This window comes from Colletotrichum siamense, assembly GCF_013390195.1.
Source record: "Colletotrichum siamense strain Cg363 chromosome Unknown KSG_Cg363_contig06, whole genome shotgun sequence".
NCBI classification, from domain to species: domain Eukaryota; kingdom Fungi; phylum Ascomycota; class Sordariomycetes; order Glomerellales; family Glomerellaceae; genus Colletotrichum; species Colletotrichum siamense.
Genome location: NW_023501019.1, coordinates 690,339 through 702,824, shown reverse-complemented (window position 1 = coordinate 702,824; position 12,486 = coordinate 690,339). Strand labels below are relative to the sequence as shown.

The window sequence follows — 12,486 nt, the reverse complement described above, 5'->3', positions numbered from 1 at the left end:
ACAGGGCCTGAGCTTGAGCCTTTTGTCGAGACTTTGGGGTCGAGGATCTATGGAGCGAACAATCAGGTCATCATGAAAAATCTCAAAGACAACTGTATGGTAGACCCAATGTAGGAAGCCCTTCTATCACATCATGAGGGATGCCGGCAATGGCGGGGCTGGTGGGTGAAATCGCTTGGGCTAGGAGGCGACGAGATCATCCGGTGGTTTGCCGATGCCCTTACACTCGCGAAGCCAGTCGAAGGTCTGGGCCAGACGCATCTGTATTCCGTTGGAGGAAAGTTTGGACCAATGCACTGCGGCCCGCACATGTACTTTGCGACGATTTACTGCGATCATTGCCACAAGACAGCGCTTTTTCGCGTTGGTCTATTTGCCCCCAAGTACGAAGCTCGCGGAGCTAGAGCGTGGAGGATACCAGGACTACAGTACAGCCTGTCGCATTACGACGGGATGGCTTTTTTGGAGAAAAATGGCCGAATTGTTCGTCGGATGATGTGGGCGACTCCAGCTTGCGCTTGTCGAAAGGCGGAGGTTGTTGAGTTGCAGATGCCTCAAATACCCGACCCACTGCGCCAGGGGACTAGGTCGTGTGCGCAAAAATCTGCACACTTCATCCTGGTTCTTTTGGGCGATTATAAGGAGGCTATCGCTACTTTTGAGGTAGCGATAGATAGTATTAATATAGTATAGTAATAATATCTTAATATTAAAGGAGTAATAAGTTATAGTAACATAAAGAAAGAGATACCTACTCCTTAGCGATTCGCGCTCTCTTTATATACCCCTATAGGTAGCTATAGAGGTTTCTCTGTGAGCTATCCTAGCCCTCGATTATTTCCCCGTGAGAGTCATACGGCAGTCAATAAGGTGCGCCTCTAGGCGGCAAACTGCGAAGAAGAAAACTTAGAAGGGAAGAAAGATACCCGACCCACGCAAATACCCAAAGTGGGAGATGTGAGCTTGACTGACTGAAAGGTCATATATCACGCGTCGATTGACGAAATTATTGATATGGATGAGTTGCAGTAGGTTTTTTCCATGCAAAGTTAAGCTGATAGTGAGGCATCTGACCAATTTGACCGACTGGGCTGTCAATCAACTCACCGGGCGTATTTGTGTAATCTATTTCATTGCCTGTCTGTAACACGCGCAGCTTGGTATGTCGCCATGTGCACTTGAAATGAAGTTGTTATCCATACTGATTTAGAAGTAATACATACTATGGGATGCTCAGAGATATATTCCGGAGAACTCCAATCTTGCTCCCTTCTTCTCCCTTTGGCAGCACGCATCTAAGGCTTCATAGCATCCGTCCATCAAACGGACCGGCCGCGAGGCGTCAGGCACACCATTAGCTCGGGCTTCTCCCAAACAACCCAGGCCTGCTGTCCCTGCGTCCAACTCTTGCTCTCGTCGGCCAGTCGCATTTCGAAGTTCCAGATGACCCTGGCCAGAATCGTTCTCATCTCAATATAGGCAAGACTGGGTTCAAAAGTTTGTCAGCAGAATGTCGCAAGCAATGAAACAAGCAACTACAGGGTTTCAACGTACTTCATTCCGATGCAGTTTCGAGGCCCAAAGGAAAAGGGCTTCCGGCCCTCTCTCTGGTCGGTTTCGAACCGGGGATCACCAAGCCAGCGCTCCGGAATGAACGATTCGGGCTCGGTGAAGTTGCTTGAGCTGTGGTACATTGCCCAATGGGGGATACTTATAACGGTCTAAGGAGGTTAGTGACTACACAGTAGAAGCTTCTATCTGCCGGCACAGATTTGAGCAAGGATGAAAACTTACACCCTCGGGCACAAAATACCCACAAAACTCGTCGCCGCCTTTGCGCACCACTCGTGGTGACGTGTGGGGAAGCGGTGGGTTTAACCGGAGAGTCTCGTCCAGGACGGCGAGAAGGTAGGGCAGCTTCTGAACGGAGTGAACGTCGATGTCTTCCTCTCTGGGGAAAGCTGAAAGGATCTCGTTGGTAAGGCGTTCCATGACTTTAGGATGAGACGTGACGAAGAACGTGACAGCAGACAGCGCCGTCGCCGATGTCTCGGACCCGCCCAGCATGAGAAGGAAGCTGTTGCTGACCATCTCGCGCTTCTCAATCGTCTTTTAGGAGGAGATTCTTATCAGCATATCTTATCCGGCGTCGGCTTCGCCACAAAGAGACTTGCCTTTTCACCCTTCTGTCGGAGCATAGACTCCAAAAAGTCCGGGCGGGAACCCCCTTCAGCGATCCGCTTCTCTACATTGGCTGCAGCCAGGGCAAAGTTCTCTTCCTCCCCGCGAGAGAGTTCCTCTGGGATTAGTGCCTTCAATAAAGGGGAGAAGGGGGGAAAGCGCATAGCGAGGCCGCGGAACATCTGATGTTTGACGGTGCGACTCAAGGCAGCGATCCAAGGGTGGTCTTGCTGCTTCGCAAGGCACCCGAGAGGCTCGCCCCAGGACAGATCGCTAATGACGTCGAACGTGACACGGTTATACCACGTCACCATATCGACGGGAGACGTACCATTTTTGCAGTGCTCATGAAGCCGTCGGATGAACAGGTCGACATAAACGGATATGAGTGGCTGCTGGTCCAAGATAGCCTGCATCGAGAACCCATGGGATAGGACACGGCGCATTCTGCTGTGGTCCTCGAGGCTGGCGCCGAATAGATTATGCTCATTACCCACAGTCGCAAGTGGTTCCTTCACGTTTTCGGGCTTCGATCCTTTGCGGCGGCCGTTGCTGTCCTTCCACGCGTTGGGGTGTATGAAGGAGAGTTCATTGTCGGCGATTCTCACAACCGGGCCGTATCTGTCATGGAGTCGGAGAAGATCCTCGTGTGGTCGGCCGCCGATCTGCGATATTGCGTAGCGTACTCGGCTTACAATCCACGCTTTGGGACCTGGGAAATGGCGCAAAGGGTGGAGTAGAATATTGTAAAGGGCCTTTCCACAGACGTATGCCAGACACTGTAGGTACATAAAAGATGTAAGTATCATACAAATTCTGTATGGTGTCTTCTGAAGAGCGTAGTTCATACCAGCAAGAAAACGACGGCACAGGCGGCCAATAGTGAAGACATCGCTGTGTGTTACGTTGCCGTAATTCCGAGTCTGTGTTTTGTCCAAAAGGGCGTGTAAGAAGATTATGTTGTAGTTTCATTGCTCATGGGAACTGAAAAAGGCACAGGACTGCATCGTTTGCTCTTTCTATAAACACTCTCGGACATTTAAAGTCCGTTGCAATGACACTTACACAGAGGAAGATCTGGCCGGAAAACTTCTGAACCCCGAGATGATATGTAATTACTACAGGATCCCAACTGGTAATAGACGAAATCTATTATTCATCCTCCCCTCTTTCAAGGATGCAAGACACCCAATCGTGACGACTTGGAGTGTAACAGTGCTTGAATGTTTGTCTCACCCACCGTGTGAGGCTCGGGAGTGGGGGCCACGTAGCAATTTGCGGGCCGTGTCAGTGGGTCGGAGTCCAGGGCAGCTCAACAGGTTAAAGACAACATCCCCACGAATTTTACTCGCAGCCGTTTTCTCTTTCTCTCCCTCTTTCAAACCTTAGACGGGTCAAGCTCCTGCAAAGTCTCACAGTCGAGACGCGATCTTACCGGGTTAATCTCTGGACATAGTGGATTTTATTCCTCTATTGCTAATTGCATTTACACACGGGGACCTTGTCGTTTCCTAACGACTTGACAGTGATCTTCCCGTTTACAGCCGCCGGACGCATCCATATTACAACCATGTCGGGCCGTGGGAAAAAGAAAAGGCCTCAGTACGGCAACATTTGCTCTTGGTCCGTTACAATAGCGTGCTGAGCCCATTTTCAAATAAGGCAGACCTGGTTTTTGAGAGATTGAAGCCAGAAAGCTATTTTGACAGCCCAATACTGGCGTCTTCGTGCTGCTGTGACGACCATCGCCGACCCTGGTCCGACCGGGGGAAGTGATAATTGGTGCACTCTGTAGAGCCTGTCAGGGTATAACACTCATAGCAGATGTAATGTCCTTCATCGGGCTGGCCAAGAAGGCTCCACAGACCGGCAGGCCCGAGGGCAGTCATAACACACAAGCTCTATGGTAGAAAATGCCACCTCAAAGTACATCATACATGAACGTATTTGAGTCCTTTTTGCGGCAGACACGGCCCTCGTCGTTCAAACCTCTACGTCGCTCACGACGAGCACTCGAGTTGCAAGTCTCTTCCAAGAGAAACAAAAAGGCATCCGAATGTATCCGGAATGCTTTGCCAGCAGAATTGTGCACAGATTTGTGAGGTTTTTCATCAATACTCAAGACTATGTACAAAATGACACGTTTATGCCAAAGAGGCGGCGACCATGGGCGCCAGCTGCTGGTCAACATAGTCCTGGTTTCTCCAGTCCGACCAGTCAGCCTTCAGCAATCCCCAGCTCTCATCAAAGTTCTGCGTGCCCTGGCGGGTGTAGTAGCTTCCAACCAACACCCAGATGAACCAACTAGCCTTGTACTCAGGCAGATACTCCGACAAACAGGTAGAGTACACATTCTGGTACGTATTATCATTCATGTTGAACCCAAACTCCGTCAGCGCGACAGGGAACACATTAACCGTCTCGGGGTCGCTCGCGTTCGCCGCCTGGAAGCCCTTGTGGTACAGGTTGTACTTGAGCGAGTCGCAGCTGCCGATGGAGCCCTCGTAGTTGTGGATCTCGAGCACGAGCTTGTTGGCGTATCCCTCAAAGTCCGCGAGGTTAAAGGTCTCGGTGCCGGGCTCGAGCGCGGTGCCCTCGAAGACGGGCGCGACGGTGGTGTCGTAGTTGAGGCCGGACAGGTAGATGAGCACGTCGGGGTTCGCGCCGTTGATGGCGTTGGTGCCCTGCTGGATGTACTTGTACCAGTCTTGCCAGTGGTAGGAGGCGGAGACGAGGTCGGGGTTGTTGGTGGCTTGGCGGAGCTCGTTGCGGAGGGACATGGCGACGAAGGCGGGCCAGGATTTGCCCTGTGAAATGTTAGCGGTCTGTGAGGATCGAGGGAGACGGTTGTTGGCTTACGTGGTTGGCCATGTAGGTCAGTCCGCGAACCCAGTTCGATGCAATGAACTCGGTGTCACCCCACCAGGTGTTTCCGTCGTCTCCGGAGCAGCACCACTTGCCCTTGGACATGTGGTTGTCGAGGAGGATGTAGACCTGCTGCTTCTCGCACTCGGCAGCGATGGCATCGTAGACCTTTCACCAGTTAGCTTGGCTGCTGAAAATGATGGCATGATAGCCTTACCTCGAGACGGGTGGTCGCCTCCGTGAAGGAAGGGTTGTTGGCCAAGACTTGAGCCAGCACAGCAGTGCCGTTCGTCTCGCCAAGGCCGTTGACGAAGGCGGTCTTCAAGTCGATGTCCTTGCCATCGTTGTCGTAGATCTGGTCGACGAGCTCAATGGCATACGTCAGGCGAATGGCGTTCATGCCAATGCTCTTGATCTTCGACACGACGCCCTCGACTGAGAGGAACTGCAGACCCTCGGGGACCATGACCTCGCCGTGACCAGGCCAGTTGGTGCCGGCGAAGACGACGCGGTTGCCAGAGGCATCAACGGCCTCACCTCCATTAGCCACAAGAGGGCCATTGGGCCAGCTCTGCCTAGTGTTGTGGGGGAGAGCGGCGCATAGGCCGGCGAAGCCGACAAGGGTGCTCAAGAACTTCATTTTGAGGAGCCTAGGACTGAAGAACGACGCGTCCGGGAGGTTGTCGCGACAGACAGCAGCTATGGTATCATTCCGCGACCCTCTCCGGCTCTTATATCACTTCGCATTGCATACGACCACCAGCCATCCATCAATCTTCCCCTCACGGACCGAGAGCGGGACCTGCATCTTCCCCCAAGACCCAAGACATCAACACTGACATCACGAGCATTGGCGAAAATTCCCCCTCTCCAAACCATTCCCTGAAATGGAACGCGCCAATGTTCATGACTAGCACTCAACCATGGCCGCAGCGGGGCATCTCTCGGGCGACCCTCAGGCGATTGGGCTCGGGGGTTGCTTTCGCCCGAGAACACGAGGACAACCGAGGCCGCGCAACCCCCAGAATCAATCTCCCTCCGGATAACGACCCGAAATCAGGCGACGGCAGTCCAGGGACGACAAGGGTGCGCCAGCTCTTGGATCGACCGCCGTTCGTCCCGCCCCCGCATTGCTTGTCGAATCTGCCGACCAAGGAACCCAGCAGCATTCCCCCACACCTTCAGTGAATCCCCGCAGAAGCGGCCAAAGCTCCCCAAATCGGCTCCGGTGCGCGATCACAAGATGTAGTGGTGAGGTTGCAGCGGTGTGGAACCCGGGCGGCAGTAGTTCGTGGTTGATCGGCTCCGTGATCCCCGCGTTTGTGACGCACGAATCAGAGAGGAGGGAGCTTGAGCTTGAAGAAAACAGACACAAGGTTCGGACGGCATGACGGATGAGAACGGGGGCTGTACCTGACAGGGAGCTCCCCGTTTGCCGATCAAGAGCCGGATGTGGCAGTTGGAGAAGAGCTGACAGAAGCTTCTGAATGGTGCGCAAGTTCGGACGGACAAGAGCTCACGAGGACCATCCCCACTTGCCCCTCATTATGGGTTATGGTTCAATCTTTTTCGTTCATTCATTTTTTATCTTCTGTTGCGCTGACATGTGCTAACCAAGAAAGAGTAAGACTCATCGTCCTTCGATGACGAAAGGCTTCATGCAACTCATATACGCTACTCCCAATGCTCAATTGAAACCCACAACAAAGTCCGGCCATATTTGCCAACCTGGGGCCATGATGGAAACATTCAGGCTCTTCCAAGAACACCAACCAAGACATCATGAGCTTGGCACCTCACCCTAAGCCCTCGCCCGGAAATCCACCAACGGACCATCCTTCATGCTCGTAAACGTGTCGAATAGCTGGAATTCCGAAACCCTCCTCCTCCCCTCCTCCAGATCCGCCCGTCCCTCAGCCGGGTCAACGACGCCAACCGCCTTGCGCATGTCGTACAGGAATAACGTGCGCGCGATTGTGGTGGACATCTCAGCGTACGCGAGTCCCTTGCCGATACACCCTCTCGCGCCGATCGAAAACGGACAGAACGCGCTCTGCGCCCTCGCCGCGTCCTCCTCGGTCGTCTGCCGTCCGCTGACCGGGTTTGTCGCGCCGACCATCCAGCGCTCCGGGATGTACGAGTAGGCCGAGGGGTAGTAGTTTTCGTTGTGGTGGATGGTGTAGTGCGGCGTTCCGACGACGGTGCCGGCGGGGATGTGGGCTCCGTCGATGGTCATGCCGCCGGCGAGGACCTCGCGGGGGAGGAGGCCGCCGACGGAGGGGGAGAGACGCATGGCTTCGTCGATGCAGGCGCGGAGGTAGGTGCAGGAGTTGAGCGTGGCTCCTTGGCGGATCTCCTCGACGTCGGTGAATTTGCTGCGGACTTCCTCGGTGGCCTTCTTGAGGGCGTCGGCGTTGCGGACGAGGTAGAAGATTGTGGCGGCCATGGCGGTCGATGTGGTGTCGGAACCGGCGATGATGCTGTTTTCGTCAGTATGAACTCTGCTTCAGACACTTGGTAAGAATACTCACAGCAGGTTTGACTCTCCCCAAAGCTCGGGAGTCGAGAAACCCTGGCCCGTCTCGGGGTCGCGCGCCCTGAGCAGGTAGTAGAAGAAATCTCGACGATCGGTGTCCTCGCCCAGCTTCGTTCTCTCCGTCAGCTGTCCCTTGCTGTACGCCATGTACCTCGCGCGACCGGCCGCAATCGTCGGGAAGAGGAACTTGTCGAGCTTGAGCTTGTCGACGATCGGCATCGTGCCGCAGATAAGATGCCTCTTGGTCGCAGCCGCAACCAGATCCAACGCGAACCTGTTATCAGGGGCCTCGAGCATGTGGAATGCCTTGCCGAACGACAGATCACCGAGGATATCCATGGCGAGGTAGTTACACCAGTCAGCCATGTTCTTAGTGGAAGACCAGCCCTTGGCGTCGGGAGAGCCTCCACGGCCAATCTCAGTTGTGAAGGAGCGCACATTGCCGAGGATGTAGCGCTCCATCTCCTTCATGGCGCTGTCTGAGAAGGCGTGGGCGAGAACGCGGCGCTTGCGAGCATGGACCTCCTTGTCGCGCGTGTTGTGTGTATTCGCGGCCGGGTGGACGAAGGCGTTGTAGAATTCGGCTTTGCGGACGTTGGAGCGGAAGCCGTAGATCTCCTTGAGGGATGTCGCGGAGTTGAAAGAGACGGAGTTTGGTCCGAAGCGCACGATTTTGCCTACATCGACGATCAGTCTTCGTTCTGTGAGACCTCGGTGGCCTTGGTAAGGTCTGGGTGCATTGAGAAAGGGTAAGTACGCACCATATTTGCTGTGAAGCTTGTGAAAGTCGAGATGGCGGTCACCCTTCCATGCGTGGTAGAGCTGGTAGCCATCTGTGATCTTTGCGATAAACGGACCTGGGTACTTCGCCAAGGGGTGGAAAAAGATACGGTAGGCGACGATGCCGGCGACCTTTCCTTCTGTCAGCTCGAGCTACATCTTGATGCAGCATCTCTTTCGGGTGATTCTCACATAGAGCACGCCTCCGACGGCGGCGACGCCCAGCCAGAGCCAGATATGATTTGTCTCTGGCGCCATAATCACTTGTGTATGATGATATCCGAATACAATCCTTAAACCTCACTTCCCGACAGACACTGGCAGAAAAAGAAGGAAGATCACGAAGCCAATCCAAAATTACCCGAAGACAACGCCCGTGGGCCATGAGCCATTAAAACCAAAACTCCAATCCCGTCTTTCCCGTCCGTGCCGATAATCTGACATCGTCCCTACGCCATGCCGCAAAAAAGTATCTGAACCCTACCTTCGGCTTTCAGCGGTTCTCAAAGCCGAAGGTCTGCCCCCAGCCATGGCTGACCTTGAATCCTTCGTCTTATCACAGCGCGCCCGCCAACCTTCCTGTTTCGGGACTGTCGGGGCACGTAAGCGGCTAGTCACGGGGGAAAGAGACGTCAAAGAACCGCGGGGGACCGCAGATAGCCTGGCTTACCCCAAGATTCACATCGAAGATGCGGTGGGCTGGGTGGCCTTCCTCTTCTCCCCGCCCCCGCATTCGTTTCGCACTTGGGCATGTGAGCCAACGAGAGACGGTCTGATTACACACATCCCCTGCTGAAAATGGGGAACTTTTAATAAGAACAACCTGGAGTCTGGGGTTGGGGACGTTTTCTGTGGAATTTGGGGAAATTATTCAAAGCCGTGTGTCGGCTTTCGGCTTTGATGGGGTTTCGAATGCGGAGGGATGTCAGGAATTCCGCCATGGGGCCGCGCTTTGTGCTCGTTTGGCGACGGCCCAAGCTTGTCGGAGATGAGACGAGGAGCTGTCAGACTTGGTTATGACGCAATTGAGACATTTGCACCTTCGAAACGGCAATTGTCGATTGTGATGGGAGGTTTTGGTGCTGCAATCTCTTGACATGAGCCAACCGGCTACAGGATGGTAAGTTGGTAAAGAAAACGATTAGAAGCTATCTACCAATGTTCCTGTGCTAAAATTATCCGCCATAGTCATCCCCGCCTCCAGTCGCCTCTATTTTCATTACCAAGGTACCTATGGATCACTACTTACGCAGTGTTCATAAAGCCGCATCGCGTTTCAGTCACCATGTCGACTGTACTAGCGGAGAATACGACTAAGCGCCTTGCGGCCTATGAGCATGAATCTTTTGGTGAGATAGGTCATCAGCCCCAAGATCGGACTTCCACCGGCTATCTGCCTTCAAAGTTCCGCGTGCCAATGAAAATGCATGGACTTGATGTCGAGGGTTGTATCGCATAATGTAGTTGTCTCTATCGTTGTCGGCTTTGAGGTTTTCAGAGCCGTGAGCCGTGGGTCATTCCCGATATTGCGATTGAGATCGCAAAGAAGCACGATTGTCACATAGTGTCCCCCTTTTTTTTCGGTCACGACTCACATAACCCTTCCCATCTCCCATCAATATTTTTCCTCTTCCAGGGCTCTTGCAGCTTGGATCTGTTTCTGTTCTTCCTAAAGATCTTATTAAATTACATCTAGGTCGCGAATCATATCAGTAATTCAAGTGCAATCCCTGGTAGTGAGGCAGTCACTCACCATTATTCTTGCTGGGTCGGAGAAAAGGCAGACAGGATAGGTTTGTCCGCAGTCTGTCAAAAAAGCTTTGAGCCCCAAGTAGCAACTCGAAGGGTGCCTCATCCACTACTATGAACCGGCCTCTATCGTGGATTCATATGACGCTTTGATGAAACCATTGCAAGTCGACTTGAAATATTGGTGTAAATCTTGCATTCTTGATGCCATGCACTACAGCTCGGTCACCCGCCGGAATTGGCATAAGGTCGTTGATGGAAAACCCGATACGAGTGAGATATTCACGAGAAACCACACAACCAACTGGCGTACTCCTGGAACAGGCACGACTAGCAGGCAGGTCTAGCAGGTAGAGGGTAACCCGATCGATTGGTTTTGAAAGGCCGTCAACATTCTTGAGAAACAAGGGCGTGGCGCCGAAAAGGTATCGGCTTGTCGCCGGCGTCACGCCCATGCACACATGCGGCGGCGTCAAAAGCTGACCTGACAGTTTGCCGCCGATAACCCCGCAAAGAGGTTCCATTTTGATTTTCGGTTCGTGTTGACCATCCCATGGTGTGATTTTGGCCGCTATCTTCAGACTTGCTCGCTCACTGAGCTGAGCCTATGATTTCTGTCGTCAAGTTCCTTGTATGTCGTCAAGCACATCTTATTGCAGAATTCAATCTATTGTGCCAACATCTTACCAATATGGAAAAGCACTGGAAGGCAATTTCATCACAGTTCGTTTTTAGACGATTGTCATCCAGCAACACTTCGAGCCAATGCTTACAATCCGATGATGTTTGCGATGAACAAATGATACGGCTTATGGACGAACATGACGAAGTCCCCCCTGCAAATCACAAGAATTCTCCATCGTCACGCCTGTTTGCGTTCTCTCTGCCCTTACTAGCAACGGTTGTCACTGTACTTCTTGCTATCACTGGGGTTGTCGAACACGCCATTTGCAGGACAATCCTGAGCGACACACATCACAAGAGGGGCCCAAAGGTCATGATAAAGCCCTGCGGCAACACGCCTCAAGAAGCCAGGAAAAACGGCTGCCACTTCGACGTCATATCCTTTTGCTGGCTCCCAACTCAATGTTACGATGCAGAACTGTCGCGCGAATTCGACGAAGCCAATCACATGGAATGGTTCCTCGACCCCAACCGCACTGAGCCCCTGACCCACGAGCAAATTATGACGGGGGAGTATACAGGGCTCTACGTCAACTGGGAGTATCACGTGCGACACTGCACGGCAATGTGGAAGAAGATGCACCGCGCCATCATACTCGGAAACAGACACGGGGTCAAAGCGATTGACGGATACATAGGAGCGTACGAGCACACGAAGCACTGCGAGCACATGTTGTTGGCGGGGAGGAACATTGCACCCGATATCATAAACACTCGGATTGCCGTGAAATACCCCGACTGTGGCGTCTGAGAAGTAGCCAAATTTATCCTTTTTGGGTTCACCGGAGACACAATTGAGCAGGCATTGCAATCGGTATGACCCTGGCCTGAACGGCTAATGCACAAATGCAATTTCATGTATCATGCGATCTGAGCAGTTACTTAGGAAGTTATGTTTATAGTGAAGGACAAAGTGGCAGAAGATTGAAATCGCTCGTGCAGAGCGCAGAGCGGCTGGAAAGCATGGTTGATCTGTACCTATATCAAATGGACAAGACCACTTGAAGGAAATGAACTGTAGAAAAAAGCGAACCATCTGACTAATGCATATTTGACCGCGCATCGATTGACGTGGTCAGTTCGAGTTCATTCTGTAAAGCTCAGCAAACGGACCGTCTCCCGCAATCAGTGAAGATGGCTCTCCAGTCTCCAAGACTTCGCCGTCACCAAGAAGGACCACTGCGTCGTATCGCGAGACGTGCTTGAGCCTGTGCATAACAGCCAAAACAGTGCAGTCGCGGAACTCAGTGTCAACAACATCCTGCATAACCGCCTCGGTCTCGCTATCAACACTGGGTAACGACAATGTCAGCGTGAACTTCATACTGAGGACGAGCTTTTCACGAATACTTACCTGCTCATGGCCTCGTCCAGAATTAAAACTTTGCATTGCCGAAGGATAGCCCTAGCCATGCAGAGGAGCTGCTTCTGACCGGCCGACCAAGCTTTATCGTCCATCTCTACGTTCAGGCCGCCTTGCTCGTGAACATGTCTCGAAAGGCCAACTCTGTCGAGAGCTTGGATGATCCTTGCGTCGTCGTCGTCGTCGGAAACGGCGCTCAGCGGATCAACGTTGAATCGGATTGTTCCCGGCATGAGAAAAGGATCTTGGGAAACAACGTTGATGCAAGAACGAAGCTCCGATGGCACGAGAGTCGATAGGTCGACGTCATCAATCTCAATCTTGCCTT

The 12,486-nt window shown here is 52.9% G+C and overlaps 4 protein-coding genes across 4 annotated transcripts; 1 reads left to right on the top strand and 3 right to left on the bottom strand.

Moving 5' to 3' along the window:
• Positions 1–1,319: 1,319 nt before the first annotated feature.
• Positions 1,320–3,073, bottom strand: CGCS363_v009190 (Trichothecene C-15 hydroxylase; the record flags this gene model as incomplete). The annotated part of the gene is made up of 5 exons (XM_036641039.1): positions 1,320–1,485; positions 1,555–1,721; positions 1,795–2,109; positions 2,250–2,960; positions 3,032–3,073. The coding sequence occupies 5 exons, from the start codon at positions 3,071–3,073 to the stop codon at positions 1,320–1,322; spliced, it is 1,401 nt and encodes a 466-aa protein (XP_036493278.1).
• Positions 3,074–4,325: 1,252 nt separating this feature from the next.
• Positions 4,326–5,686, bottom strand: GH5FP-4 (Glycosyl hydrolase 5 family protein; the record flags this gene model as incomplete). The annotated part of the gene is made up of 3 exons (XM_036641038.1): positions 4,326–4,988; positions 5,041–5,214; positions 5,264–5,686. The coding sequence occupies 3 exons, from the start codon at positions 5,684–5,686 to the stop codon at positions 4,326–4,328; spliced, it is 1,260 nt and encodes a 419-aa protein (XP_036492738.1).
• Positions 5,687–6,847: 1,161 nt separating this feature from the next.
• Positions 6,848–8,620, bottom strand: AKT7 (Cytochrome P450 monooxygenase AKT7; the record flags this gene model as incomplete). Its single annotated transcript, XM_036641037.1, has 4 exons — positions 6,848–7,526; positions 7,578–8,259; positions 8,344–8,494; positions 8,555–8,620. 4 exons carry the CDS (start codon positions 8,618–8,620, stop codon positions 6,848–6,850), a joined length of 1,578 nt encoding a protein of 525 aa, XP_036492737.1.
• A 2,488-nt stretch (positions 8,621–11,108) lies between these two features.
• Positions 11,109–11,546, top strand: CGCS363_v009187 (uncharacterized protein; the record flags this gene model as incomplete). Its single annotated transcript, XM_036641036.1, has 1 exon — positions 11,109–11,546. The coding sequence occupies one exon, from the start codon at positions 11,109–11,111 to the stop codon at positions 11,544–11,546; it is 438 nt and encodes a 145-aa protein (XP_036493438.1).
• Between the last annotated feature and the right edge of the window lie 940 nt (positions 11,547–12,486).